Below are 26,364 nucleotides of genomic sequence, written 5' to 3' on the forward strand. Positions count from 1 at the left end.
CTCAGCTGCTTAACTTGGATGCTGGTTGATTTCTCTGCTCTTGCGGAGAAGCAGGAGACAAGTGGAAAAGCAGACTTTAAAAGCAAATCAGGACAGCAGGGTTTGTTCCCACCATCTGAAGTTATAAAACATTTCAGCACAAAGTTACGCTAAAATGCATTAACCACTAAACTGTGTTGAAGTAAATTGTACCTGGAAAAAAGCCACCTTTATCTCCTGGAGCTCAAGATCGTATTGACGATCTTCCTATTTATTTTATCCTTACAGCCCAGTGAGGCAGGTTAGAATAAAGGAGAGCTTGGGCTTATTTTTCAGGATAAAATTGATATAACCTGTATACCTATGCACATATGCATATACACACCAAGTATGTAACAATATATTCAGGAATGTTAGGAATACAGGGGAGAGCTGTGCAGTTCATACACATACCACAAAACCATTTCTATCTCTTTTTGTGTGAAAAAAATCTAGTCAAGATTCTACTGTCTCTTTCCTTTCAGTCAAATCTTCTCCTCAAATTCAAATCCTGAAGACTGTTCTGCTTTCTAACACATATGCACTTAGCTACCAGGGGTTTCAGCATCCTTTTCCATTCTCTTTGGATTAAAAAAGATAACTTCTTGTCACATACAGCTGTGACAAGATACTCAGGAAAAGATTCTGAAATTTTCCACAATACACAGAAATACAGCATTCATTAGGAGAGACAATAGAATGGATTTCAATTATCGTATTCACTCAAATGTAATGCTCACCTTTTTTTTAACTAAATTACTTTCCCAAAATTAGGCTGTGCATTGAGGGGTTCACTAGATTCAATGCTCGAGAAAATACAGTACTTTTAAAACATTTTGTTGCTATATACTACATACTACAACAGTGGTTCCCAATCTTTGGTCCTCCAGGTGTTTTGGACTTCTACTTCCAGAAACCCCAGCCAGCTTACCAGGTGTTAGGAATTGTGGGAGCTGAAGTCCCAAACACCTGGAAGACCAAAGTTTAGGAACCACTATACTACAAGATCAAGAGGTTCTGTAATGGCCTGACATTACTTCTCTAATTTTGTGGGAAATGTTTTCTTTGGACTTTTTTTAGCATTCTTTTCACTATATCCAAGCTTAGGAAAGCATTTTTGGGAAGCAGTTGAGCTGGAAAGGATGCCAATGGTTCTTTTCTAATGGACCCCATCAGCGTGAAAGCAATTTCTAGGTGGTGAAAACCAGGCCACAAGGCAAGCACGATCACATGGGCAACACCAATTGCTTGGGTGATTCTGATGCACAAGTAAAAAAGTGTGCCCTGCCTGACCCACAACACCATGTTTTTCTCTGCAGGGTGTAATTACTTCGAGGTGGGAATTTTGTAATGCTTCCATGTGTTGTTGGACTATACCTCCCAGTAGCTCTATCCAGAGGAGTCAGTGCTAAGGAAAGCTGGGACCTGCAGTTGAAAAGCATCTGAAGGGCCACATAATTTTCACCCTCGTTCTACATCAAAGAAGCTCCTGTGATGCTGGGACTATCTACATAAGAGAACGGTGCCTTGTTTCTAAGCAGAGTCAACTGAAGCAACCCATAATACTAGCAGTTTATTATTATTATTATTATTATTACTTGCACTTATTAACCGCCGCTCTCAGCCCTAGGGCGACTCGTGGCGGTGTACAAAACATAGAAAAAACAACAGTTTACAATGAGTCAAGACCACAACACAACATCTTACTAATACAAACATCTAATTGAACTAAAAATCCGCTTCGTCTTATTTTGGGGTCATAATCAATCTCATAGTCGTAGTCCATTCCGGTCGTCATTCCGATAACATAGCACTCAGTTGAAGGCCTTCTCAAAGAGCCATGTTTTCAGGCCCTTACGGAAGGCCATAAGGGAGGGCGCCTGTCTAATTTCAGCAGGGAGGGAGTTCCATAGCCGGGGGGCCACCACCGAGAAGGCCCGCTCTCTTGTCCCCGCCAGGCGTGCCTGTGAGGCAGGTGGGACCGAGAGAAGGGCCTCCCCAGATGATCTCAAGGTCCTCGTGGGCTCGTAGGCCGAGATGCGGTCCGCAAGGTATTTTGGGCCGGAACCGTTTAGGGCTTTGTAGGATAGCACCAGCACCTTAAATTGGGCCCGGTAGCAAATCGGCAGCCAGTGGAGCTGGGACAACAAGGGCGTTGTATGCTCCCTGCGTCCCGCTCCTGTTAACAACATGGCTGCCGCGCGCTGGACTAGCTGGAGCTTCCAGGCCGTCTTCAAGGGCAGCCCCACGTAGAGAGCGTTGCAGTAGTCGAGGCGGGATGTGACCAAAGCGTGTACCACCGTGGCCAAGTCAGACTTCCCAAGATACGGGCGCAGCTGGCGCACGAGCCTAAGCTGTGCAAATGCTCCCCTGGTCACCGCTGAAACCTGGGGATCCAGGCTCAGCGATGAATCCAGGGTCACACCCAAGCTGCGAACCTGCACCTTCAAGGGGAGTGCGACCCCATCCAGCACAGGCTGTAACCCTATACCCTGCTCGGCCTTGCGACTGACCAGGAGTACCTCTGTCTTGTCTGGATTTAATTTCAGTTTGTTCGCCCTCATCCAGACCGTTACAGCGGCCAGGCACCGGTTCAGGACTTCGACAGCCTCCTTAGTAGCAGGTGGGAAGGAGTGACAGAGTTGGACGTCATCTGCGTACAGGTGACACCGCACCCCGAAACTCCGGATGATCTCACCCAGCGGCTTCATGTAGATGTTAAACAGCATGGGGGACAGTATAGAGCCCTGAGGAACCCCACAGGTCAAAGGCTGTGGTGTTGAACAGGAGTCCCCCAATAACACCTTCTGGGTACGGCCCTCCAGAAATGACTGGAGCCACTGCAAAGCAGTGCCCCCAAGACCCATCTCTGCAAGGCGTCCCAGAAGAATACCGTGGTCGACGGTATCGAAGGCCGCTGAGAGGTCCAGGAGCACCAACAGGGACACACTCCCCCTGTCTAGCTCCCGGCGCAGATCATCCACTAAGGCGACCAAGACCGTCTGGGTACCATGTCCCGGTCTGAAACCAGACTGTGCCGAATCCAGATAATCCGTGTCTCTCAAGAATACCTGGAGTTGTGAGGCCACCACGCTTTCCATGACTTTGCCCAAGAAGGGAAGATTGGAAACAGGCCGAAAGTTGTCAAATTTGGTGGGGTCCAATGATGGTTTCTTCAACAGCGGTTTTATAATAGCCTGTTTTAAGCTCGCTGGAATCTTGCCTTCCCGAAGGGAGGCATTAACCACCACCGTTACCCACTCAGCCAATCCCCCTCTGGCCTCTTTCAGAAGCCAGGATGGGCAGGGGTCTAGGATGTACGTGGTGGGCCTCATTCCTCCAAGTATCTTGTCCACATCCTCGGGCTTCACAAACTGAAAAGAATCCATCAAAATAGGACAAGCAGGTGCTTGTGTCACATCCACGGAGACTGCATTTAATGTGGCGTCCAGCCCAGAACGGATCAAAGCGACTTTGTCTGCAAAGAACCGAGCAAATGCTTCACAGCGCGTGGCCGAATTGTCAGGGCTCCCGCCTGAAGTAGGGGGAGTTAAAAGACCTCTGACAATCCGAAACAATTGCCTACATCGTCCTGGGACTAGCATGTTTACCTTTCCTATTGGATCTCACAAAAGAAAGGACAACAGCCTCCTTCTCTCTTCCTTGGAAACCATCTACAGATTTAATTTCCAGCTCTGGATAATTCTGACAGAGAAGTTCTCTTAGCATGTCCACCTGAAAAGTAAAATTATTTTTAACAAATAAAAAAGGCAACCAGAATATGAAAGCAGCAAAAATAATCCTATATGAAATATATCTGCTTCAAAAATCAAACCAATTGAATCTAAAGGTCAACTAAGAGAGGAGTAAGAAAAGGTCACAGGTGCCTTACATTCTCTCTTGACATCCTTGTGATCTGTTGTGATATAAGCTACATTTGGAAGGAAAAGAGCTGACCTTGTTTGTGATGGGAAAGGTTTGGGTAGGTTGGTGGACTAGATTCAACAACTGACCCAAGAGAAATACTAATACATGTCAACTCAGATCAACAAATCCATTGACATTTCAGTGTACATGTACATGCCTTCATGACACTTTTCCAGTAATGGCACCCCCCCCCCAATAAATTTCACAGTTTTCTTATGTAAGGAATAGTCAGAGGTGGTTTTTTCAGTTTGTTCATCTGAAACATAGCCTACTGAGTGAATAATATAATAACCGCTGGTAGTTTAATGTAGGGAGGGTTTAGTGTGCTTGTTTCCTAGGGCTGAAAGGAAGTGCATCCCACAACCCTGGGAAACCCACAGATACCTGTCTTTTTGCTTATACTGCTGAGCCTGAAGAGTCAGAGCTTAGATATTAGCAGCATAAATTTAAACTAAATGGTTTTGCCCTTTTCTTTACATTCTCAATTCTTTAACATTGTGCTTCTGAGGGCATAGCAGCTAATACCCACCTGGAGGTTATAAGGAGTAATGACAGCTATGTCTCGTGCCTTAACACCAGCATCTACCAAAGCCTGTATGTGCAAACCAACAAGACGCACTTCACCTGAAAAATGAGAAACAAAGTTAGGTGTGAACAAATAATAAGGTGTTTTACCCGAGAAGAAGCTGACAAGTTCCAAAGGAAAAGAATTCTACTCATTCAATAATGGTGAAAAGGAAGCTTTACACTCACAATTCAATTTGAAAACCAGTCTTTAAAGGCATTCTAGGTAAAGGTTTTCCGCTGACATGAAATCCAGTGATGTCTGACTCTGGGGTGTGGTACTCATCTCCATTTCTAAGCCAAAGTGCCAGTGATGTCCATAGACACCTCCAAGGTCATGTGGCCAGCATGCCTGCATGGAGCACTGTTACCTTCCCGCCAGAGCTGTACCTATTGATCTACTCACATTTGCATGTTTTCGAGCTGTTAGGTTGGCAGAAGCTGGGGCTGATAGCGGAAGCTCATGCCGCTACCCAGATTTGAACTTGTGACCTTTCGTTCAACAAGCTCAGCAGCTCAGCGCTTTAACAAAAGAACAAATCTCCTTGCTCTGCAGGCACAGATTTACAGAGGACTCAAGAGAGGCAAAAGTCTCATGTTGTGTAAGGTACCAGGTTTGTGGCGATGACTAAATACAAAGTTAATAGCTGTGAGACTTTTTCTTGGTCCTCTCATATTGCCATTTACACTTGTTATGCATGACAAAATACACCTGTATAAATGTTTTCATAGAATCATAGAATCAAATAGTTGGAAGAGACCTCATGGGCCATCCAGTCCAACCCCCTGCCAAGAAGCAGGAATATTGCATTCAAATCACCCCTGACAGATGGCCATCCAGCCTCTGTTTAAAAGCTTCCAAAGAAGGAGCCTCCACCACACTCCAGGGCAGAGAGTTTTGATTGCATGTAGATCTGTCTGCTGACTACAGACCCAAAATTATTAAGAACATCTGCCCTGGCCTTGTCTTACTCAACTGCTGAGTATGCCTGCCCTGTTTGGACCAAGTTTATCCATGCAAAGCAGATGAATAGAGCACTGAACAAAACATGTAGAATAATCACAGCATGTCTCAAACCTACACCTGTTGATAGACTATATAAGCTAGCTGGCATTGCTCCCCCTGATGTGAGATAAGAAGTTGCTGCTAGTTGTGAGAGAAATAAGGTTGAACATTGTGAAAGCCATCCACTTTCATGGCTGTCAGCCTCCTCCCAGTAGACTCAAGTCAAGGAAAGGCTTCATGGGAACCACCACTTCTCTTAATGTTCCCCCAGCAGCAGCAGGAGTATCCCTCTGGGCAGCTAAACCAGGAAATCCCAACTGGATGCCCCCCCACTGGTCTTCCTCCAGGGGCAAACCACGAATGGGCAACTTGGAAGTCTCTGAACAGACTCAGAAGTGGAGTGGGCAGATCAAAAGACAAAATGGCAAAATGGCGCTACCTAGAAGAATCCTCCACCTTGTGCAACTGTGCTGCAGAACAAACAATTCCACATCTGCATGCTATCCCACAATGCCCTGCCTCATGCACAGAGGAAGAATTGTTTAAAGCCACAGACAACGAGGTTGCTGTTGCCCATTTTTGGTTTAACATTATTCAGCTGCTTGTGCTCCCTCTATTTATCAGTTCATACTTATTTATGCAATGCTTTTGACACAAAATAAATAAATAGAAGTGCAAAAATTCAAACATTCACCCATAGCTGCAGTTCACGCAGGAAAAGGGACAATCTCAAATGTTCTTCTATTAAATATGAAAGGGAGACAGGAAAAAAAATGAACACTTGTTTTAAAGACTGAGATCCCTGCCCCACTACATTATTTATTCTTATAGGTACTGTGTATTAGTCCTGGATGAACAGTAGTATTAAAGGTCAACCAGTCTGGAAATCTTCCTAATTGTTCATTATGTTTCACAAGAGTTGCTAGTCTGATTTAAATGCTGAAACTTTTGTTGCTTGTGGTTCTGGCCTTTCGTTCTGCATGAAGGCCTGTCATACGCACTGTCAGCGTGGTCAAACTCTTGCTGTCCCATTAACTGCAGAAGTGAGTGCCTTGTTCATGCAGAGATTTGACAAAGTGCAATGTGCCAAGGCAATTAAAAGCAAAAGCTCTCCTAGCCATATGGGAATGAGGAGAGTTCAGCATTTCAAGTTGATGACTCACAGGTTTGTCCATCATTTCAGAGTCTGTGCTGCAACTCAAGAGAACTATTTAAACTCAGTTTCTGGGTTTGACATGCGGCTTTTCCCTAGAGCTCACTCAGTCTTCAGGAAAGTCTGCAAAACCTTGCCTGAAGCTACAAAATCAGACTAGATGATCTTCCAGCTAGCTATCAGGAATTTCTCCTACTCATTTCAATTCAGAATGGTTGTTTGGATCTCAGCATATTTTAGTTATTGGGTTCTGGAATGAAGACCATTCAGGCATTATTGGATTATAACTTTCATCACCCCAACTATTAGTCATTTTGGATTGGGTTAATGAAAACTGGAACCCAACAACATCTGGAGGGCAACAGCTTCTCCACTTGTAGTTTGTATGAATACCAATTAGTACGCCCATTGTGTCTATTCCAAATGGGGACTTCTAACACCAATGATCTACCATCCATGTTCCTAAGAGGTAAAGGTAAAGGTAGTCCCCTGACATTAAGTCCAGTCATGTCGGTCTCTGGGGTGTGGTGCTCATCTCCATTTCTAAGCCGAAGAGCCAGCGTTGTCTGTAGACACCTCCAAGGTCATGTGGCCAGCATGACTGCATGGAGCGCCGTTACCTTCCCGCCGGAGTGGTACCTATTGATCTACTCACATTTGAATGTTTTCGAACTGCTAGGTTGGCAGAAGCTAGGGCTGACAGCGGAAGCTCACACCGCTCCCCGGAATCGAACCTGCGACCTTTCGATCAACAAGCTCAGCAGCTCAGTGCTTTAACCCACTGCGCCACCGGGGGAGTCTTAAAATTTACTCACATTTATTTATTCCCCTGGTTTACTACAATGTCTGAACAACTGACATGAATATCTATATTGATAGTGAAGTATTTTTTTTTAAAAAAACATATAGTACCAAAAATATTTATAAGCTGGGGACTTTCACACAAAACCAATCCTCACAGAAGAATCTATTGATTCTAGAAGGTTGACATGCTATATTAACCAGTTGACCATTATATCACCTTGCACTGCACAGCATTATGAAAGCCACTTCTTTCAAGTCTGAAGCTTCTAAGCTGCTTTCCTAAGAAAGTTATTTGTATCTATGTGCAATGGGGAGTTGATTAAGCCATCACAGACTGTTTTTTGTTTGTTAGTTTACAAGATAGGTACAAAGTGCAACAGCATTTGACTCCTTTAGGTACACATCCTGTAGCTGCATGAATAGGTTTTCGGACAGATCAACTGAATTATATGGGCTTTATTTTTGAGGAAACACATTCGATTGGACTGTAACATATACAAGTGTCAATTTGAGGCACCCAAGATAATACACATGATTTTAATTCTTTGAAATAGTAGAGGTTGCAGCAATATTTCATCAGAAGCACAACAAAGGAATTTAAGAGAAAGGCAATATGGGTTGGAGTCTTTTCCACTGGAGCACTCTGTGAGCAGAATTCTACATAGGATGCTCCTGCAAGGTCATATTCTTCTGCTGTTTCAACATCCACAATCCCATCCTACTTTTCCTCTGTGCCTTCCAACCCCCAAGAAGATTCCATGAGGAATATAAAATAGGTGAATAGTTCCTTCTCTTCAATCAGCCACTGGAAAAGCTCCCTTGATTCAAAAGCCTCTAAGTTGCCAGGAGGTCTTTTACTGGATCCAGCCTAAGTACTCCTGCATGGCAGGGAGCTGCACTATATAGGTCTTCTAGTACTATCCAACTCCATGATAATGTGCTCATAGGACAAGTTTGTCCAGTGTCCCAAAATTCTAAATAGCCAGCTAAACCGGTCCTGAATGAGTATCTCTCATTTTTCGGGGGGGGGGGGGGGGTTGTGGTAAGCTGTTATTTCACACATAATATTTGTTCTTCACTTTGTCAGAGATTCACTAAGAGATTTCAGGATATTCACTAAGAGATTTCAGGAATTACAGTTCTATCCATCTCTGGCCTGTGCATAACACTCTGTCTAGGTAATATCAGTGTCTCTCACATCTGTCAGTAGTAATAAATTAAGGGAGATAATAAACTTTTTTACGATGTTGATAAAAAGTGTCTCTAATGGTCAGCAAAGTCTTCTTTCATTGGTTCTTTCAAGCAACTGCATGTAAACAGCCTTATGTGGCTTATAAAGGTAACAGGTTACCACAGAATTTTTGGCTATAATTTAAAATGAACTGTCCTCATAAAACTTAATTATTTTAATGCTTATCAGATGTAATGCCAGAACTCTCAAGAATAACATTACTGTATTCTTTAACCAAAAAGCTTGGGATCACAAATGTTTTTAATTTCAAATCTTTTTATTTTTATTTTATTTTTTGCTTTTTGAATACCTGATGCATGTATGTATATGATGGGGTATCTTGAAACCCAAGTAAACTCAATTTTGCTTTTTTACTTTTTATATACATAGCCTGAAGATAGTTTTAGATAATATTTTAAATATATATATTTTTGCCATGAAACAAATATTGTGGACCATCAGAAAGCAAAAGGGTCTCTATCTCTGCCACCCAGGTAGACTATTTTAGATTATGGAGTATTTTGGATTTCAGAATTCCAGATAAGGGATGCTCAACCTGTATCTCTCCAAGATTGTTTCTGCAATATAGGGAGGGTTTCTAGCTTAAGTAAAAAACAAAAGCTTTGTCTGCAGAAGGTCCCAAATTCAATCCATGGTATCATCAGGTAGGGCTGGGAAGGATTCCTACCTGAAACCTGAAAGAGCCACTGCCAGTTAGTTTCAGCAACGAACCAAGCTAGATGAATCATTTGTTTGGCACCATATATGACAGCATCCTTTGTACTTTTCTGGCAAAAGGTTACCATTTTATGTAGCAATAGCTGAATTATACTACTATATGCATGAATGATATAACTTGAAATGTGTAGGTCAAGGGAAAAATAGATTTCAACAGGAGAAAAAAAGAGAACAGATAAACAATAATACCTTGGTTGCCCTTTGACTGTTCATCTTCCACATCAAGCTCAAATAATCCGCAGCCAGCTGTATCGATCAGAAGCAAAGGAATACTAGTCTCTTCCGTTGAAGCCACTCCTGGAAGGTCCCTGGCAAGTTAGAAGAAATAACCGTGAGTCCACAGCAGTACTATCATAAGAGCAATAGTTTCATTCTTCTTTTAAAACTCTGGAGTAATTTGTTTTTAATTTTTTTCAGACTTCACGGGCAAAGACACAGACTGGAACAGTATTCATCACACTCTGCTCTTCCTTGTGTTTTGGACTTCAGTGCCTAGAGTCCCTCATCATGGCCAAGGTAGTTGAGGCTTCTAGGAATCAAAGTTCAAATCACCTGGAGGACCACAGTTTGAGAATCACTGGGCTAGAAGCCATCTTGACCCTGTGTGTAGATAGCACAAATATGTAGCATCCTTTTGCCCTTCTTCATTCAGCTAGGATCACCTGGAAATGCCAAGGGGCAGACTGCAAAGAAAAAACAGGTTATGTGTTCATCCAGGCCAAAGCCTGGTACCTCATGGTCTTCCTTGCCTCTGTGAATGGCAAAAACAGCCTGCCTGTTGGCTTGCAGGTCTCACTGGGGTTTGGAAAGAGTCACATTCCAACACACCATTTTATGCACTGCAATGGCCACTACTCCACCCAGAGGTATTGTCTCACTTATTCAAAATTTCACCAGACTTTCTGAAGTAGAACTCCATATCTAGTAGTTAGTCAGCACTGGAAGTATGGCATATGCAACAAATTCAGCTGGAGTGTGTGGGTATAAGTGCATACATGCATGCCCAAACAAGCTAGCTAGCAACAGCAAACAAACAAGCAAAGAGAAATTGTTGTACAGGGATGAACAATAAACAAACAAAATTTGTCATACATGGATAAGATGCTACAATCACATTGAAAAGCATCTTGATATTTGTTTTCAGACTGACTGACAAATCAAAAAGTTTCCAGTCATAACTTCTCCACTAACCAAGTGAAGCTGCTTTAAACATGGCACTCTTGGCTTTCATTCCCATGTGTACTTTGATAAGAAGATAGGCTAATAACAACCCTATAAGATAAAAATATAAGCAACCTTTTTAGAGAGCAATGCAGACAAAATGATTTTGGAGGCAGAACCAGAACTGTGGCCAGGAAATTCCTTAGGCCTGTTGTAGAGTAACAGTTATAACTATAGACTATGCTTACGTGTGATGAACATTTAAAGATGCTCTATGTAACAAGCATTTAACTTATTTACTGTAAACTTCTTGATTAAAATAAATTGCTGTTTGAATGCTAAGTACTGAAGCAATAATTTTTCCCTGCATTCTAGGCTTGCTATATTTGATACACATCATAATAAAGTATATTAGTTTTTAATCAAACTTGTCCAGTATAAGAAACTTGCATTCGAAATATCTGATGCACCACAACATGGTGGATTATTTGTTTAATTAGGAAACATTCTTAGATTAGATTTATTTTGGAGATTTGTTCAAGGACCAGGTTTTAAGTATAGGGAATCTGAAATTAAAGTGCTTTTCCAACATGACACGGGGTTGGATTTGATGGCCTATGTAGTCTCTTCCAACTCTATGATTCTAAGTGAAACCATTAGCGGCACAAGTACTATCAAACAGCATGCAGCATCTTAAACCACTTAAGGTACCTTTCCACATGTTGTGCTACAACATAGATCTGAAATAAAATATATTTGCATTCTTCCATATGTCGTTTTTGTTTTGAGATCTCAAAATGCCTCTGAGGGAACAAAAAGGCACAGCCCCATCATGCTTAGACTCAGAAGCAAATGACACCCGCCCCACCCCTCCAAAAAAAGGTGGCCACAGAGAGCGAGAAGAGCAGCTGGTATCTGTCAGACTCAATCCCTTATCCCACTGCATTTCCTTATATTTTGTGTCTCATTTAGACTGTAAGATCAGGTCAGTGAATTAGCAAATGAGTCATTTGCAAATTGTCCTGGAAGCCATTTTATCTGAAGGGTAGAATATAAACATTCTTGATAAATAAATACTAAATCTTTTGGGGAAGATCCGCCAACCTCAGAGGTGATTGGAACTCCCTTAACCAAGAGCTTTTAGACTAGCACCTTCCTCGCTCTCTTTCTGAAGGTAGAGTAAGACGCTGTTATTTTGGCACACTGTTGGAATTGAAAGCTCAATAATAGACCCCACATAATGTGCTAGATGCACTATTTTTTCTTTTCTAATTGTTTATATCATGCAAGGTTGTACACTTTTTGGTAACTTAATTACATATATGCTGTGAATTTTTAGCCATGCCCTTTTAGCTGCTGTAAGCTGCCTTGAGTCCTAAACTAGGGATACAAACAACTGTAATAACAACAGTAGCATTTTTATTGTGGCACAAAAGTAAGCAAATGAAAACAAATTTGCCACAATAAATATACTATGTAGTTTCACAGTCTTGTGTATCTTTTGTTCATTAAGTGGTAACAATGCCACTAAAATGTTTTCAGTTCCAACCTGTAACACAACAATCTGCAGAAAAGTCAGATCGGGTGTGATGTTTGAACTTCTGCAAGGGATTATACCTGGTGCTCCTTTGAAAAATTCCCCAAAACTGCTGTTAGTTTAAATGCAACTACTAGGCTATTGAGATTACTTGATGAGAAACAACTTTGCCCCTTTTACTGGGTATAAGTCAACTACTGAGCACAATTTAATATGCTGGCACTAACTTTCAATGCTGTTCATAATATGGGATCCAATAGCTCAACAGTCCACATGACATGTCATCCCTGGGAGTCTGGCTAATAATAAAATAGGACTTTCAGTTGTAGCACCTATCTAGGGAATGCCCTCAATAAGGATCATCTGGCACTTATTTGCAGACTACTTTTATGCTAAGCTAAGATTTTTGATGTTCTAGAACTATGAGTTCCAAAATCTAGTCCTCCAGATGTTTTGGACTTCAACTTCTAGAAGCCTCAGCTGCCTTGGCCAATGATAAAAGTTTCTGGGAGCTGAAGTCTGAAACACCTGGAAGAGCAGAGTTTGGGAAAAGTTGCTCACCGTGCTGACTACCTATATCACCAATGAGCTCAGAGCAGAAATCCAGTATGGAAAGTAGATTCCGACCTTATTGTGTTTGATTTTCTTATTTATTTAGTGTCATTATGCTGGCATGGTTGTATATGCTTACCATTCAACTGATTTTCATTGCTCATACGTGTTTTTGTTATTTTATTTTTGTGATTTCATTATTGCACTAGAAATATACATGTTAAAGAATGGAAAAAGTAGGAGACTTAAAATTAATAAATAATTTAGCTATGTACCATTTATAATCCTGTCAGTTATTGCTATAAGAATGATTTCCCATGACGAAAGAGAAGCCAATACATTTGATCTTCCTGAATCACTGATGCTCTTCCAACTAATTTTTACTCTGATTAATAGATCAAAGAGAAGTTTTCAAGAATCACTGATGAGGGATAAGTAAATATTTAAAATGTGCAGTGCTCATTCATTCTTCAGTATTTCCTACTCTCAAAAAGGACATACCAAGAGTAGCCCAAAAAACAAAAGGATCAGGGTCAAGTTTTTAGCTCATGGGTTTAGAAACAACAGGTAGGAGGAGATGACATTGACTGAATGTATTCATTAGTTACATTTATATCCTGCATCTTCCTGGATTCAAGACCTGCCTCCCTTTCTCTTTACTTTATTCTCACAATGCAACGGAGAGGTAGGTAAGCTGTGAAAGAGTAACAACAGTCATCTGTGAATTTCAATGAAATCATTATTCAAAGATCCAGAAGTTTCATTATTTAGTTCTGGATTGTCCAATTCCCAGTCCAAGTCTCTAACCACTACACCTCTGAAGAGCCTCTAACACAGTTCTAATTTAGTATTAATTAACAGTAATGAAAAAGTTAGCCATGGCTCAGGTAACATTCATTTCAATTAGGCCTAAGTGAAACTAAGTTTGACTACAGTGCCATACACATCCTTCTCTGAACAAGTTTCAAGTTGTTAACAGCACTGGCCTACCATGAGCGCAGGTGAAGCAAATGCCTCAGGCAGCAGAAAGTAAGGCAGCAGCAATAGTCCTTTCCCTGGTGCTCCTGAATCCCTACAAAGATTGGAGCAGCTTTATAATTTCTAATGGAAGTGTCCATAATCCATAGTATTAAAAACAAATAGGTCTTTTAAAGCTACTTCAGCAAATTGACATAAATACAAATTAGCATGTTTGGGCTCCCATTCTTCAAAACCTCTTTCTGCAACAATAACACAACTTTCAATAATCTCAAGAACTAAACAAAATACAGAATGTGGGAGTTAAGTCTCAATTAACGAATGCCAAAGACGAAAATTATAGACGTAGGCTTTCCACAGCGCAGTTGCTTATATGTTTCAGAATGCAGAGACAAAAGCAGCGTCCCTTGATGTATTACAAGAGACAATGTTGTGACAGCTATGATATTAGGAAAAGGTACAATGCACAGTCAGGATAATCTCAAGCAGAAGGCTGCTTTCATACCATTTTTCATTTAAAACAGGCATAACAACAACATGCACCAACAAACCCCAGTTGATCAGCACATTCATTACAACAAATGAAAAGAGTTTTGAGGAATCAAAAGATAAATAGAAAGTTTACAGGGCCCAGGTTTACAGACACAGTGAAGAAAAAATCCTCAAGTTTTTAAAAACTTGGTCTCATAAGAAATGTTTTGCTAAAACCGGAGCTCAAAGTCTGTTAACTTTGACTATGCTTAGTGTAAGCTACCATAACAATCCAAGCCAAATCATATGTACTCAAACACAGCCTTCAAAAATTCCAACAGAATATACAAATACTGTACACAACACATGTTGGGGTCTTTAAATAGTTTTCCTGTAGTCACCTGGGACTACTACATTGCATAATACAAGAAGACAGAAATATTCTGCCTATCCAGTTTTCCATCAGTGATGCAAATTCAGACAGCATCCCACAATATGATAAATTAAACATTTTCCCCCATTGGCTCTTACGGTGGAGATTGTATGACAAGCTGGCCAACAATTGGGTCAAGGAATGGAAACTGCCTTTACTTAAATAGTTTACCCAGTTTACCTGTCCAAATGGATTCTCCCCTATGAACCATCAAGGCTATTAAGATCTTCCGGGGGGGGGGGGGGGGCTGCTCTCGGTCCCACCACCCTCGCAATCACGGTTGGTGGGGACGAGGGACAGGGCTTTCTCGGTGGTGGCTCCCCGGCTTTGGAACTCCCTCCCACTAGAGATCAGATCTGCCCCCTCCCTCCTGATGTTCAGGAAACTACTAAAGACCTGGCTCTGGAATGTGGCATGTGAGGACTGAACCTGTAACCTCCTTCCTTGTGCTGAACTGTGATGAACTGTGACTACAAGTATGACTATGACTGGATTGACGACTTGGCTTAGGTAATTGTGATGATGATGTTTTATTGTATTTTAGTGTACTATTTCAATATGTAATGACTTTGCTTTTTGTTGTACTTATATATTACTGTACTTTCTTATATGCTGTAAACCGACCTGAGTCCCTCGTTGAGGTGAGAAGGCCGGTATAGAAAACTTCTAAATAAATAAATAATAAATAAATAAATAAATAAATAGTGTCATGAGTAGATTTATCATGAACTCTTCTTTTTGTTTAATTACACCTTGATGGCAATGACAGGAATTAGGGGGATTTGCATCAGGACTGTTGTAACTGCAGGGAATAAGGCAGATTTAGGACTCCTCACCCAACCATCATGATCCTGATCCCTACACACATATATGTGTCAAGGCAGCTGAGAAAAAAAAATCTCATCAAAGTGGTGTTAGGCTCTGGGAAAACAGAACTGACATGTTGTCATTCAGGGACACAATTGCTTGATTTTATATTTGCTTGATGTTGATGTTCAGCATTTCCAAAATTCAGTTCTTAATTTGGAGTTCAGTTGAAGATTTCTTTGGTTTCAAATGCGTAGCAGTTAGCACCTCCTTATAAGGTATGGGGCCAAAACATTCTGTTTTACCTTCAGTAATAATATGTATCTAACTACATAGAGGAAAGACAGAATAGCCAGCACATCCCAAATCTACAAATATAATTTGAGGTAATCTAGGCCTTCCTATTTTAGAACTAAGAAACCAACAATGACAAATGAAGCTGAAGTTTGAGATGTGAGAAGTCGGTAGCAGTTGCTGCTGCTGCCAGTAGGCCTAAGGGCTTCTGAATAGTCAGAGCAGACTGTCCTGAGTGTGAAAGAACAGAATGGACCTTGTGATGGAGGACCTCTGCCCTGTTGAGTGGGAGAAATGCTTTTCCTTCTCCTGAATGCAACATTGCTCTGACAACATCTATTGCTTTTGTTGGATCTAAAATAGACTTCTTGGGGTTGACTTTGAGACTGAAAATCATGAACAGGAAAGATGTTAACCTCCGCCTCTTATGGAAACTGAAGCATAAGCTAAGCATAGAATCCTCTGAACCTTTCACCACTCTGAGTTGGAAGTATGAATGTAAAAACTATAAGAAAGTGTGATGCCACTGCATTCAATGGGGGATAGTTAAGCACACCTGGAACTCTCTTCCTAACCAGACAAAATAGCAGGTTTGGGAGTGGGCAGGGGGAGCATTGATCAACCAGAGTTCGAACTCCATCTGTATAACTTGAGTAATACAAGAATTCAAGGTCTTCTGGAAGGTTGATCTCTTTTTGTTATTCTATCACATGGTGCTTGCAACAGAAAGAACAGATATATTAGTTTAAGATGCTGTTCTAAAGCTCAGTGAAGCCAGTGAGAATTATATAGTCTTCAGCTAGCAACTGCATCAGACCCTAACTGTGCTGCTAAGATCTTCACACAAAACAATTCATTTTTATTGTTGACAATTTCTTTTACAGTCATTAAAAAGTATTTCACTGCAATTGCCATCGATATTGCATACTGAGATTATCCTCTCAGTGATTTAAATCTACAATGTGATCTCCAAACAAGAAAAAAAATCCACATTGTGCTGTTGGAAGTGTTTCCTGAATAATAATCTATTTTGTAGTCCAGTTTTGCAGTTTCAGTTACCATAAAACACAGGGTTATTTGTGTATTGCCCTACACTACAGACTGCACCTCCAGAGTTTGGGTTGAAAATCAATAAAAACTCATCCCATGAAGTGACTGGAAATCTTTCTGGTTTTCATTTTGGAAGGGAGGGAAGGGGAGGGAGGGAAATCTATGTTGTAACTATTACACGGAAGATCAAAATCAATATCTGCTAAACAAAAAGGAACAATCCGCTTCCTTCTCATTTTATCAAAACTGAGCAAAACAGATGCCTGGTTATTGCAGGTAACAGAAGAAACCCCTAGACATACTCCAAAAATATTAATCAACAATGGCAAACTCTCCTAGTAGCTGCAGAAACAGCAGCAAACAAACACAGGGTACTTACTTTAGCAAATGTTGTGCGACAGAGTGGTGAGCCAAGAGGCGGCCATCATACATCTCAGTGGAAGCCCATTGCATTATGTTCTGGTGCATTCGGTACTGCACAGTTAGCATTTTGACAACATGGTCACCATATTTTTCAATCAACCTTTCCATTAAGCTGAGGGAAAGACCCTTCGAGGCAGCCCTGTATCAAGAAATTAACAAACAAAAAAATAAATAAGAATGAACAAAGAAAGCGATTAAGAAGGTTGCAGAGTCATCAACTTCATTTCAATGTTTGGCATTCTGAGAAATAGAAAGAGTGACGGTGATCCAGTAAACGAACACAAAGAACAGCTGGCACTTTCCAGAAAACTACTTGCCCTCACAGTTCTTTGGCTCTGTAACTGACAGTGGGAAAAAGCTGTATGTACACTTCCCTGCATCTCAGTTAATCTGCTCCAAAATGTCATACATGAGATCAGGGTCTTCCAGATGTTGTTGGACTGCCTCTCCCAACATTTCCCACCACTGGCTATTCTAACTACAGCTGCTGGGATTTGCAACCCAACATCTGTAATAGGAAATACTTCTACCTTCCCTCCCTTGGTTACGACATCTTTAAATTCCAATTTTTGAATGATATGAAGGGCCAATGTATTTAGAACATCTTTCCATGAATTGTTTCTTACAGAGAGACAAGACAGTGTAGTGTTCTGGGTGTTCGACAATGATTCTGGAAACTGGGATTCAATTCCCCCCTCAACCATGGCAACCCACTGGGTGACCTTGGACAAGTTATAGATTCTCAACCCCAGGAATAACTGTGATAGGGTCAATTTAGGGTCGTTGTAAGCCAAAATGACTTGAAGGCATACAACTACAAAAAGAGGACCAAAGCAATGTAAACAGTATTTTGTTTTTGTTTTTTTTAATCAAATGTATTTCATTATTTATAACAGAACATAACAAATGCAGACATCTGAAAGCTCATAGTTTTGAAAATGTCATACCTTGCTATTTCAATCCATGTTTTAATTACCAATAACCATGTACTTTCTTTGGTGTTCAAAAGTCTAAACATGCCATCTACTGCCCCTTCTTCAAAATTCAAGTTGTGTTCCAGAACTAGAACTCAATAAATGGTCTCCATGTTTGAATGAACAGATTCCCCCTTTCTCCTTTTATTATTTATAGTCAATTTATCATTCAAAGTCAAGTTCTGTATTTTCCTTCACAAACACATATTGATTATTTTTTTCAGACTTCTTATTTTATTTACCAGTAGTCTAAGCAATGTAAATGATGCATTAGATTGTTACCTTAGATGGAAAAACACCTAAACAGGGATTCTTCTACTTCTTATTTCTACAGTACCAGCACTGTAGTAATAATACACCAATGTTAACTAAGCAGTCACCTGAAAAGGCCTCATCTAGTTCTGTTTTCCAAACAGACATGACAATGAGAATGGTTCTGATAGTCTGGAAGTAAAAACCATGGCAGTCGGTATAATTCTGATACTACAGTTCATCTGGGCTTTTAGGCAAAGATTTTCTGCTTCACATTCTTAAAAAATCCCATGAAAACCTATTGATTAAATGAAATAAAAAGCAAGTCTATGGCTTTCACACATCATTCCGAACCCTTCGTTTTAGCACCAAGCAGCAAATGTTCTAAAATATTCCTTTTAATGTAATCTCATAAAATGTAGAAGAGGGAATAAAAACCACCCTGGGCTGCAAATAAAACTTTTGCATGTGTTAACATTTGTTATTTCCCTGTGTATTCTTCAACTCACTGTATGGATCTATAACAGACTATTTGGTGAAATTATTAAGAGATCTCTTACCCTGCACTGGTAATTATTTATCCCCTAGTTATTGTCACTTTTGGATGAAGTATACACAAAAACATATGGATTAACAATAGAAGTGGGAAAATCTTCTCAAATTAGCCAAATTCTTATAGGCAAATTTTGATTGTATGGACACACTGATTGTATTAAAAAAAATCTTTTATATTTTGTGGTATAGGCGCTAAATATGTTATTTAACACCTTCCTATTCCACTCTTGACTTCAGAACTGGTCAGGATCGTTTACAATAAACAGGAATACAACAAAAGCTAATGATAATCATCATAATCATTCTGGGAATAAACTAGAATCCAAAAATAAAGAAGATTCTCTAGAAACATTTCCGAAATGACCATCCTGGATAGGTGTTAAAATGTGCTTGAAACCACACATGAGGGTGGGGAGTGAGACAGATGTCCTTCAGCACAAATTATTATTACAGATGTAGTCAGGTTCAAACCAGCAAATCCAACTGAAAAGATCAGTTCTCAATTTTCAGCATCAGTGAAGCAATGCATATAAGTGTTTTGTAAACAAATGGGCCTCTTGGCTTACCAGTACTACTACAGCCAGGAACAGAAGCTCAGAAATAGCAGTCTCTGTGGCATTATTTGTTGATTTCTTGCTGGTGTGCTAAAACAATATTTCTAATATATTTCAGGGCAACATTAGTTCCTGAGACCTACCTCCCAACGTGTTCCTCCAGCTTGTTTGGGGCCTACTCTGGCTACTAATGTTATAGCAAATTTAACTCAATACCAATTTCCAAGTTTCATATTTCAGTGATCACAGAGAAATAATAGGAAACAAATACCAGCAAATAGCTTGTTTTCTGAATCAAACCTAAAAATACTGACAGTGTATAACACCCAAAATCCTCAAGGGAAAACATTCCAACAGAATGGCTCATAGAATGCAAAGAAGAAAGTATGTGGTACTTATGTACAAGTTGTCCTCATGTATAAGCCAAAGGGAAGTTTGTACAGGGTGGGTGGGTTATAGATTTTACTATGACCCATGGATAATTCAGAGATCTAACTTAGAGGCATGTGTTAGAGACACACAAATGGGAGTGTGACTGTGAAAGGTGGGTGACATTATGGTGACCCTGGCCAACTTTCAGTGCTTAAGTGCTCAGAACCATCTGAAATAAACAGAACCTGTTTATTAAGGAATAATGTGAGGCAGCTTATACAGACTTATACAATAAGCCCGTATTAAATATGGCCACTGCCACTCCATTCTATCTCAAGTGAGAAGCCAAATGAGAAATTGAGAGAAGCCCATAGCTCATCAAGCTGGCAAAGATATTGCCATCTGTTTCCAGCAATGACCTGTGGATAAGTCATCCAAGGTTTTGGGGGTGATTTTTTCTTGACTTACTGTTGTTGTTCTTAATTACCATCAAGTTGGCTTTAGCTTATGATGAGCCTATGAATGAGAAACATATTCTCAAGTGTGTAACTTTGTAAGTACTTAAATGTGTTGCAACTATGGTATTTAATGGATATATTCAACAAATATTGTTGTAATAACAAGGTTGAAGACTTAACTAATTTCTTTGAGTACATTTCAGTATAAGATGTTCTATATGTATACAACTGTAGCAAAATATTGATTCGTGTATTAATTTCAGTCCACCAGAAGAAGGCCTGAAGTAGGCCGAAACCGGTCGTGAATGGTTCACCTACAAGCTACTCATAAGAAGATACGACTGTACTAAAAAAATTGCATGATATTGTTTATTGTCGCTGTGAAGTTAAACAGTGTAGCATGTTTATATAATTGTGTGTTGAGCTTGATTATTGTTTATCTTATATAGTGGTATTTTTGTTGTATGCACCTCATTCAGGAACCCATTTATATTGTATTATCTCTACCTCTTCCCAACAACCTGCTTCTCACAACCATAAACCTATCTTCCTAACAAGAGACATTTTAAAGGTACACAGCGTAAGAAAACTGCATTCTGATTATTTTCGTCTTTACATTTTTCAGCTATCTGTCCATAAATTGAGAAATGCAGAAGAGGATTTTATTCATGGTTCAAAATCTACTGTAGAACAATGCATTTTTAAAATAATAAATGTAACAAAACAATGAGTCACCTTTCAGGTTTGCACGATGCTTTTATCAGAGATAATAATAATTAATATCTGGGTGAAGGGAAACTAGTAGTGTAATTGCTTCTCAAACACAATTCCAAATCAAGATAAGCTGAGCTTTAATTTTAAAGTAAACAGGTTCATCTTGGAGATGTTAAGTCACACACAATAAACTGCAGAGGTAGAAGCTACCTATGGACAATCAAAAAGTTATGAGCAATATAGGTTCTGTAGGTTTGTTCTTAAGTTAAATTTGTTTTTAAGTCAGAACAGGCACGTTTTAAAAGTGTAACTCCAGCCCAATATATTTTAGCTTTGGATAACATAGGAAAGGGTTAACACTCCTGTGGGTTTTTTTTGCTGTCTGTGTCCCTGTTCAGAAGATTTCATCTTACTTTCTGTCTCTGTGATAATTGGATTTTGAAAAAAAATGGCTTGTCATGGAAACAAGGATTGGTGAGAAAGCTTCAGTAGAGATACCCTTTCCCCATGATAACTCTTCCAGGACTGAATTTCCCTTCCAAGGGGTAGATTTCTCTCACTTCCCATTGTCTCACCCCTGTTCTTAACTATGTGTTGTTTGTAAGTTGGATGTTTGTAAGTTGGATGTTTGACTGCCTGTCCTTTGTTTTGGTGAGGTGGATGAAAAACCACTTTGGGCATCACTTTGAGAAAGAGGCAGCATATAAATCAATCAAACAAAATAAACAGGGTTCTCAAAAATTATTGGATCTATTTACTTCTCTCATTTAAAACAGTGTGGAGCTCTCTGCCTCAGAGTGTGGTGGAAGCTCCGTCCTTGGAAGCTTTTAAACAGAGGCTGGATGGCGATCTGTCAGGGGTATTTTTATTGTGAGTTTCTTGCATGGCAGGGGGTTGGACTAGCTGGCCCACGTGGTCTCTTCCAACTCTGTGATTCTATGTGTCTGTGAAGGGGGATTTTAAAACAAAGAGGTAACATTTTTCAGCTTCATTCTATCAAGGCATTTACCTTGAAATTAAATGGCAATTTAAATAGAATGTATCAGTTTCTTACCTTATTCATTATTAATCAAGAGCACAATTGCTTTTTTAAAACTAACTTTCCTATATCCTAGACCAAGGAAAAGATGGGGAAGAATTAAGAGGTTCTATGCAGACATTTTAAACCAAATAAGACTGAGTGGAAGGCATTCTGTCTGAACACAATTGGATTACATGTCTTGGGTATTGCTGATACCTTCAACAATAATTGGATTTAATGCGGTGATCTCCTTGGGGCATAATTTATTGGTAACTCAGCTTGCGAGATGTAAATCTGTAAACTATATTGATCAGAGCCATGTTCTTTCAAGCTCTGTTTTACTTGAAACCTATTAAATCAAAAGGAAACAAAGAACATTAGCAGCCACTATCTCAAAATATTGCTTAGAAAACAATATATTTGTTTTAGGACTCAGGTGGCCCCAAAACAGCATAATCTGTAAGAGAAAAAATATTTTACTGCCAGATTGACTACAAGGAATTCTGACGGTAATTTTTAAAAATCAAATTATCTGGTTTTAACTGCAGAACTGAAATATTCTTTATTTTAACTATTACATTGTTTTGTTTTATCTATCTTCCTTTACCTAATGTGAATTTTTATATAGCTGAAACATCTCTAATACTGTAGAATATGATTTTTCACAAGTAACTACGAAGCTCCTTAAATACCTAGGCTGATAAAACTCCTCAGCATTAGCTCGAACCTTTTTTTTTTTTTTTTTTTGGTCAAAATACAGTAAAGTTTGAAATTCATGTTTATCATTTATTAAGAACTAGCTGTCCCCTGCCACGCGTTGCTGTGGCCCAGCCTGGTGATTCGGAACATACAGTAATGAGAAATTGTTGGTTTCTAATCTATGTAATTTCTTTATGGTTGTGGGTAAACAGTGTTTCTTGCTGTTTCTTTGTCAGTGTTGATGTGGAGAGTGTCTGGTTTGCCTACTCTGGAACATGCAACATATTATTGTCCTTCTTTGGGGGTCCCTTTCAAATCTATGATACTATATCTGTGTGTGAGAGAGAATCATATATATTTATCTATATCTATGGCTGGATGGCTCTTTGTCTGGAGGGCTTTATGTTTTCTTGCTCTGGTGAAGGGAGTTGGACTGGATGGCCTTCAGGCAGCATTTCTCAACCTGGGGTTTGGGACCCCTGGGGGGGGGGGTTGTGAGGGGGTGTCAGAAGGGTCACCAAAGACCACCATAAAACACAGTATTTTCTTTTTGTCATGAGGGTTCTGTGTGGTAAGTTTGCCCCAATTTCATCAGAGTGCTCCTTGATTGTAGGTGAACTATAAATCCCAGTAAGTACAACTCCCAAATGTCCAGATCTATTTCCCCAAAACTCCATCTGTGTTTATATTTGAGTATTCGTGCCAAGTTTGGTTCAGATCCATCATTGTTTGAGTCCACAGTGCTCTCTAGATGTAGGTGAACTACAACTCCCAAACCCAAGGTCTAGTGTTTTCTGTTGGTCAGGGGAGTCCTGTGTGCCAAGTCTGGTTCAATTCCATCATTGGTGGAGTTCAGAATGCTCTTTGATTGTAGGTGAACTATAAATCCCAGCAACTACAACTCCCAAATGACAAAATCATAATTTTTTGAGTGATGGTCACTCCTTGTGTAGTTAAACGTTTTGTTGCCAAATTTGGTGTGATTTCGTTCATTGGTTCTTTTGTTTTTAAGGTACTCATTATGCAGAGCATTTTTGTATATATAGATTACTATGCCCCCTAGCAATGAAGAATGAAAAAAGAAACAAGTATTCTCAACAACCCAGAATATGGATTTAACTTGAAGCCTCTCACTACCACTAGAAAGGATTGTACAGGTTTTCTGTACCTACCTGGTTATATTGCATTATGAGATCCACAAAGTTCATATAAAATACATTAAAAACTCATTAAAAATTAACATAGAAAGAACAACATAACACAAAAATGGCAATGTATAGACTCCCTGCATACTAATTTCCTCTCTAGAAAGACCAGAACTACATTCTTTTTAGAGGCTTGATATCTTTCAAGGATAGCTCTATAAAAATTAGATGTAATTGCTTTTTCTACCACAAGTGCAATTTGTAAGAAAAGCAAACCCTCAGGCAAATCAGATAAACACATTCTAGCACATACTCACATGCACAACAGTATGAAAACTCATAAAAGTACAGATCCTTGATAACTGATAGGTGAAGAATTCAGCAACAGCAGTCATAGGAAGAGGCTGACAAATCTATTACTGACTAATGGACTGGAAGCTCAGTGCCCTCGCAGCCAAGAGTCGAAGTTATTTTGAACTCTGGGCAGGGAAACTGAACTGGCTTTGAGTCCTTTGCTGTGTTTTAGGTGCCCTTGTTGAGGTAAAAATGAAATACATGCCATAGTTAAAGATGCCTGTGACCCCAAAACAGATAATCGCTAGCTAATACCTCTGAAGTCAGCTAATTCTGGAACTTCTCTGAATGTCAACAGTAGGGGCTGCCATATACCTGTCTCTTTCTGATTATGAAGCGCTCTCACAGAAAGTGCTTACTTCTTACGCTTTCATATTGTCAGTAAATCTTTCTTGATATAAAAACTGCAATTGGAATTCAGAGATCACATGTATCTGTTGGCAAAAGCTTTCTGTTGTTAATTTTCTCTGCTAAAACATAGCCAAGTTTTGGATGTGGAGCCTGAATTCCATGAAGACATTCAGGGTTTATTGGTCCTAACTATGAAAAGTTCTATCTGTGGTGTACTTAAGAAAAAAACCTCACTTGCATCTTCATTGTAATTCTCTTCTCCACAGATGGTTCTTCCTGAACACGGATTATTGTGAGGAATGTTCCTTACTTGTGTGAGATGATTGTGGGAGGCAGCTGTTTGTGATCTCCAGCCAGGATACATTTTTTGGCCTTCAGCAGAGGTATCCAACAGCTGGCTTCAAGTGCTTGGGAACATTCATCAATCACCACCATGTCAAAGTGATTCTCTGGAAGCAGCTTCAGTGGGCCATCGGAAGAGGCTCCTAATTAGAAAGAGAATACAAGAAACTTTAACCTTTGTGCAATAGTGAACATGAGATGGACTTGGGGCTCTTCCCTACTAATCTCCCAATTCTTTCATTCTCTGATTGTGCCATGGCAGGGATCACAGGTTCCTCAACAAAACACAAATTCCTTTCTGTCATGACACCCTTCAGTAGACAACCACAACTGCATCTGAACATTTATTCAGAGAGTGGTTCCTGTCATATTCTACAAGGAGACAGTTCTGGAAGCATTATATGGACATTCCAGGCCTTTGCACAATTAACACTCGTGCGCCAACTGCGACCATACCTCGGGAAGGCGGATCTGGTCAAAGTGGTCCACACCTTAGTCACCTCTAGACTGGATTACTGCAATGCACTCTACGTGGGGCTGCCCTTAAAAATGGCCCGAAAATTCCAGATGATCCAACGGGCGACAGCCAAATTGTTAACTGGGGCACCTTACAGGGAGCAGTCAACCCTCCTGTTCAAGGAGCTCCTCTGGCTGCCTTTCATTTACCGGACTCAATTCAAGGTGCAGGTTCTTACCTACAAAGCCCTGAAAGGTTTGGGACACGCCTACCTGTGTGACTGCATCTCCATATATGAACCCACACGATCCCTTCGATCATCCAGAAAGGCCCTGCTCTCGATCCCACCAGCATCGCAGGCGCGATTGGTGGAGACAAGAGAGAGGGCCTTTTCGGTAGTGGCCCCTCGACTCTGGAACTCACTCCTTAAAGACATCAGACAGGCCCCAACTCTGGCAGTCTTCAGGAGGAGCTTGAAGATGTGGCTGTTCCAGTGTGCCTTCCCGGAATAATGATCCCATAGCACTTTGTCCTCTAAAGCACTTTACATTTCTTTAGGTCTGCTCGTATGCCCTTACACAAACATCATTATCACCTTTTTGTCCATGTCCCAGTATTAATTCCAATTTTAACCTTACATTTGGCCTTCCCACTGTTCTTTTTTTTAATTTTTAACACACTCTTTAACATCTAATCTTATTTTTCTGCTTCAGCATTTTTTTCTTTTTTCCCAACACTGTGCTCCCCTCCCCCCATCTCAAGCCACAACTTTTACATGTCGTCTGTCCAAAATCTCAATTCTTCTTCTAGTTCTTCCTCTATTTGTATATTTATTTCTTTTTTCCAGTTCCTTGCTATAAGCAATCTTGCTATTGTTAATACATTTGTTATCGCTTCTTTATCCTCCTTTTTCAATTGTTTATTGTTATATAATGATAATAAAGCTGTACTAGGACTTTTCTCAATTTT

General features: G+C 40.0%; 1 protein-coding gene across 3 annotated transcripts in view; it reads right to left on the minus strand.

Annotated features, from left to right (window-relative positions):
* IGHMBP2 (immunoglobulin mu DNA binding protein 2) overlaps window positions 1-26,364 on the minus strand; it is a 77,565-nt gene that overhangs the window by 8,530 nt on the left and 42,671 nt on the right. For all 3 annotated transcript variants that reach the window (XR_010908919.1, XM_060770000.2, XM_060770016.2), the window contains 5 exons: window positions 24,907-25,081; window positions 17,104-17,286; window positions 9,631-9,749; window positions 4,475-4,569; window positions 3,630-3,753 (listed from right to left, as the gene is read on the minus strand). Coding sequence is in view for 2 of the 3 variants with exons in the window: in XM_060770000.2 (XP_060625983.2) it covers window positions 3,630-3,753; window positions 4,475-4,569; window positions 9,631-9,749; window positions 17,104-17,286; window positions 24,907-25,081 (696 nt within the window). In the remaining variant the exon portion in view is untranslated. The remainder of the gene's footprint in view (window positions 1-3,629; window positions 3,754-4,474; window positions 4,570-9,630; window positions 9,750-17,103; window positions 17,287-24,906; window positions 25,082-26,364) is intronic.

Source organism: Anolis sagrei, chromosome 1 (genome assembly GCF_037176765.1).
Source record: "Anolis sagrei isolate rAnoSag1 chromosome 1, rAnoSag1.mat, whole genome shotgun sequence".
In the NCBI taxonomy this organism is placed as follows: Eukaryota; Metazoa; Chordata; class Lepidosauria; order Squamata; family Dactyloidae; genus Anolis; species Anolis sagrei.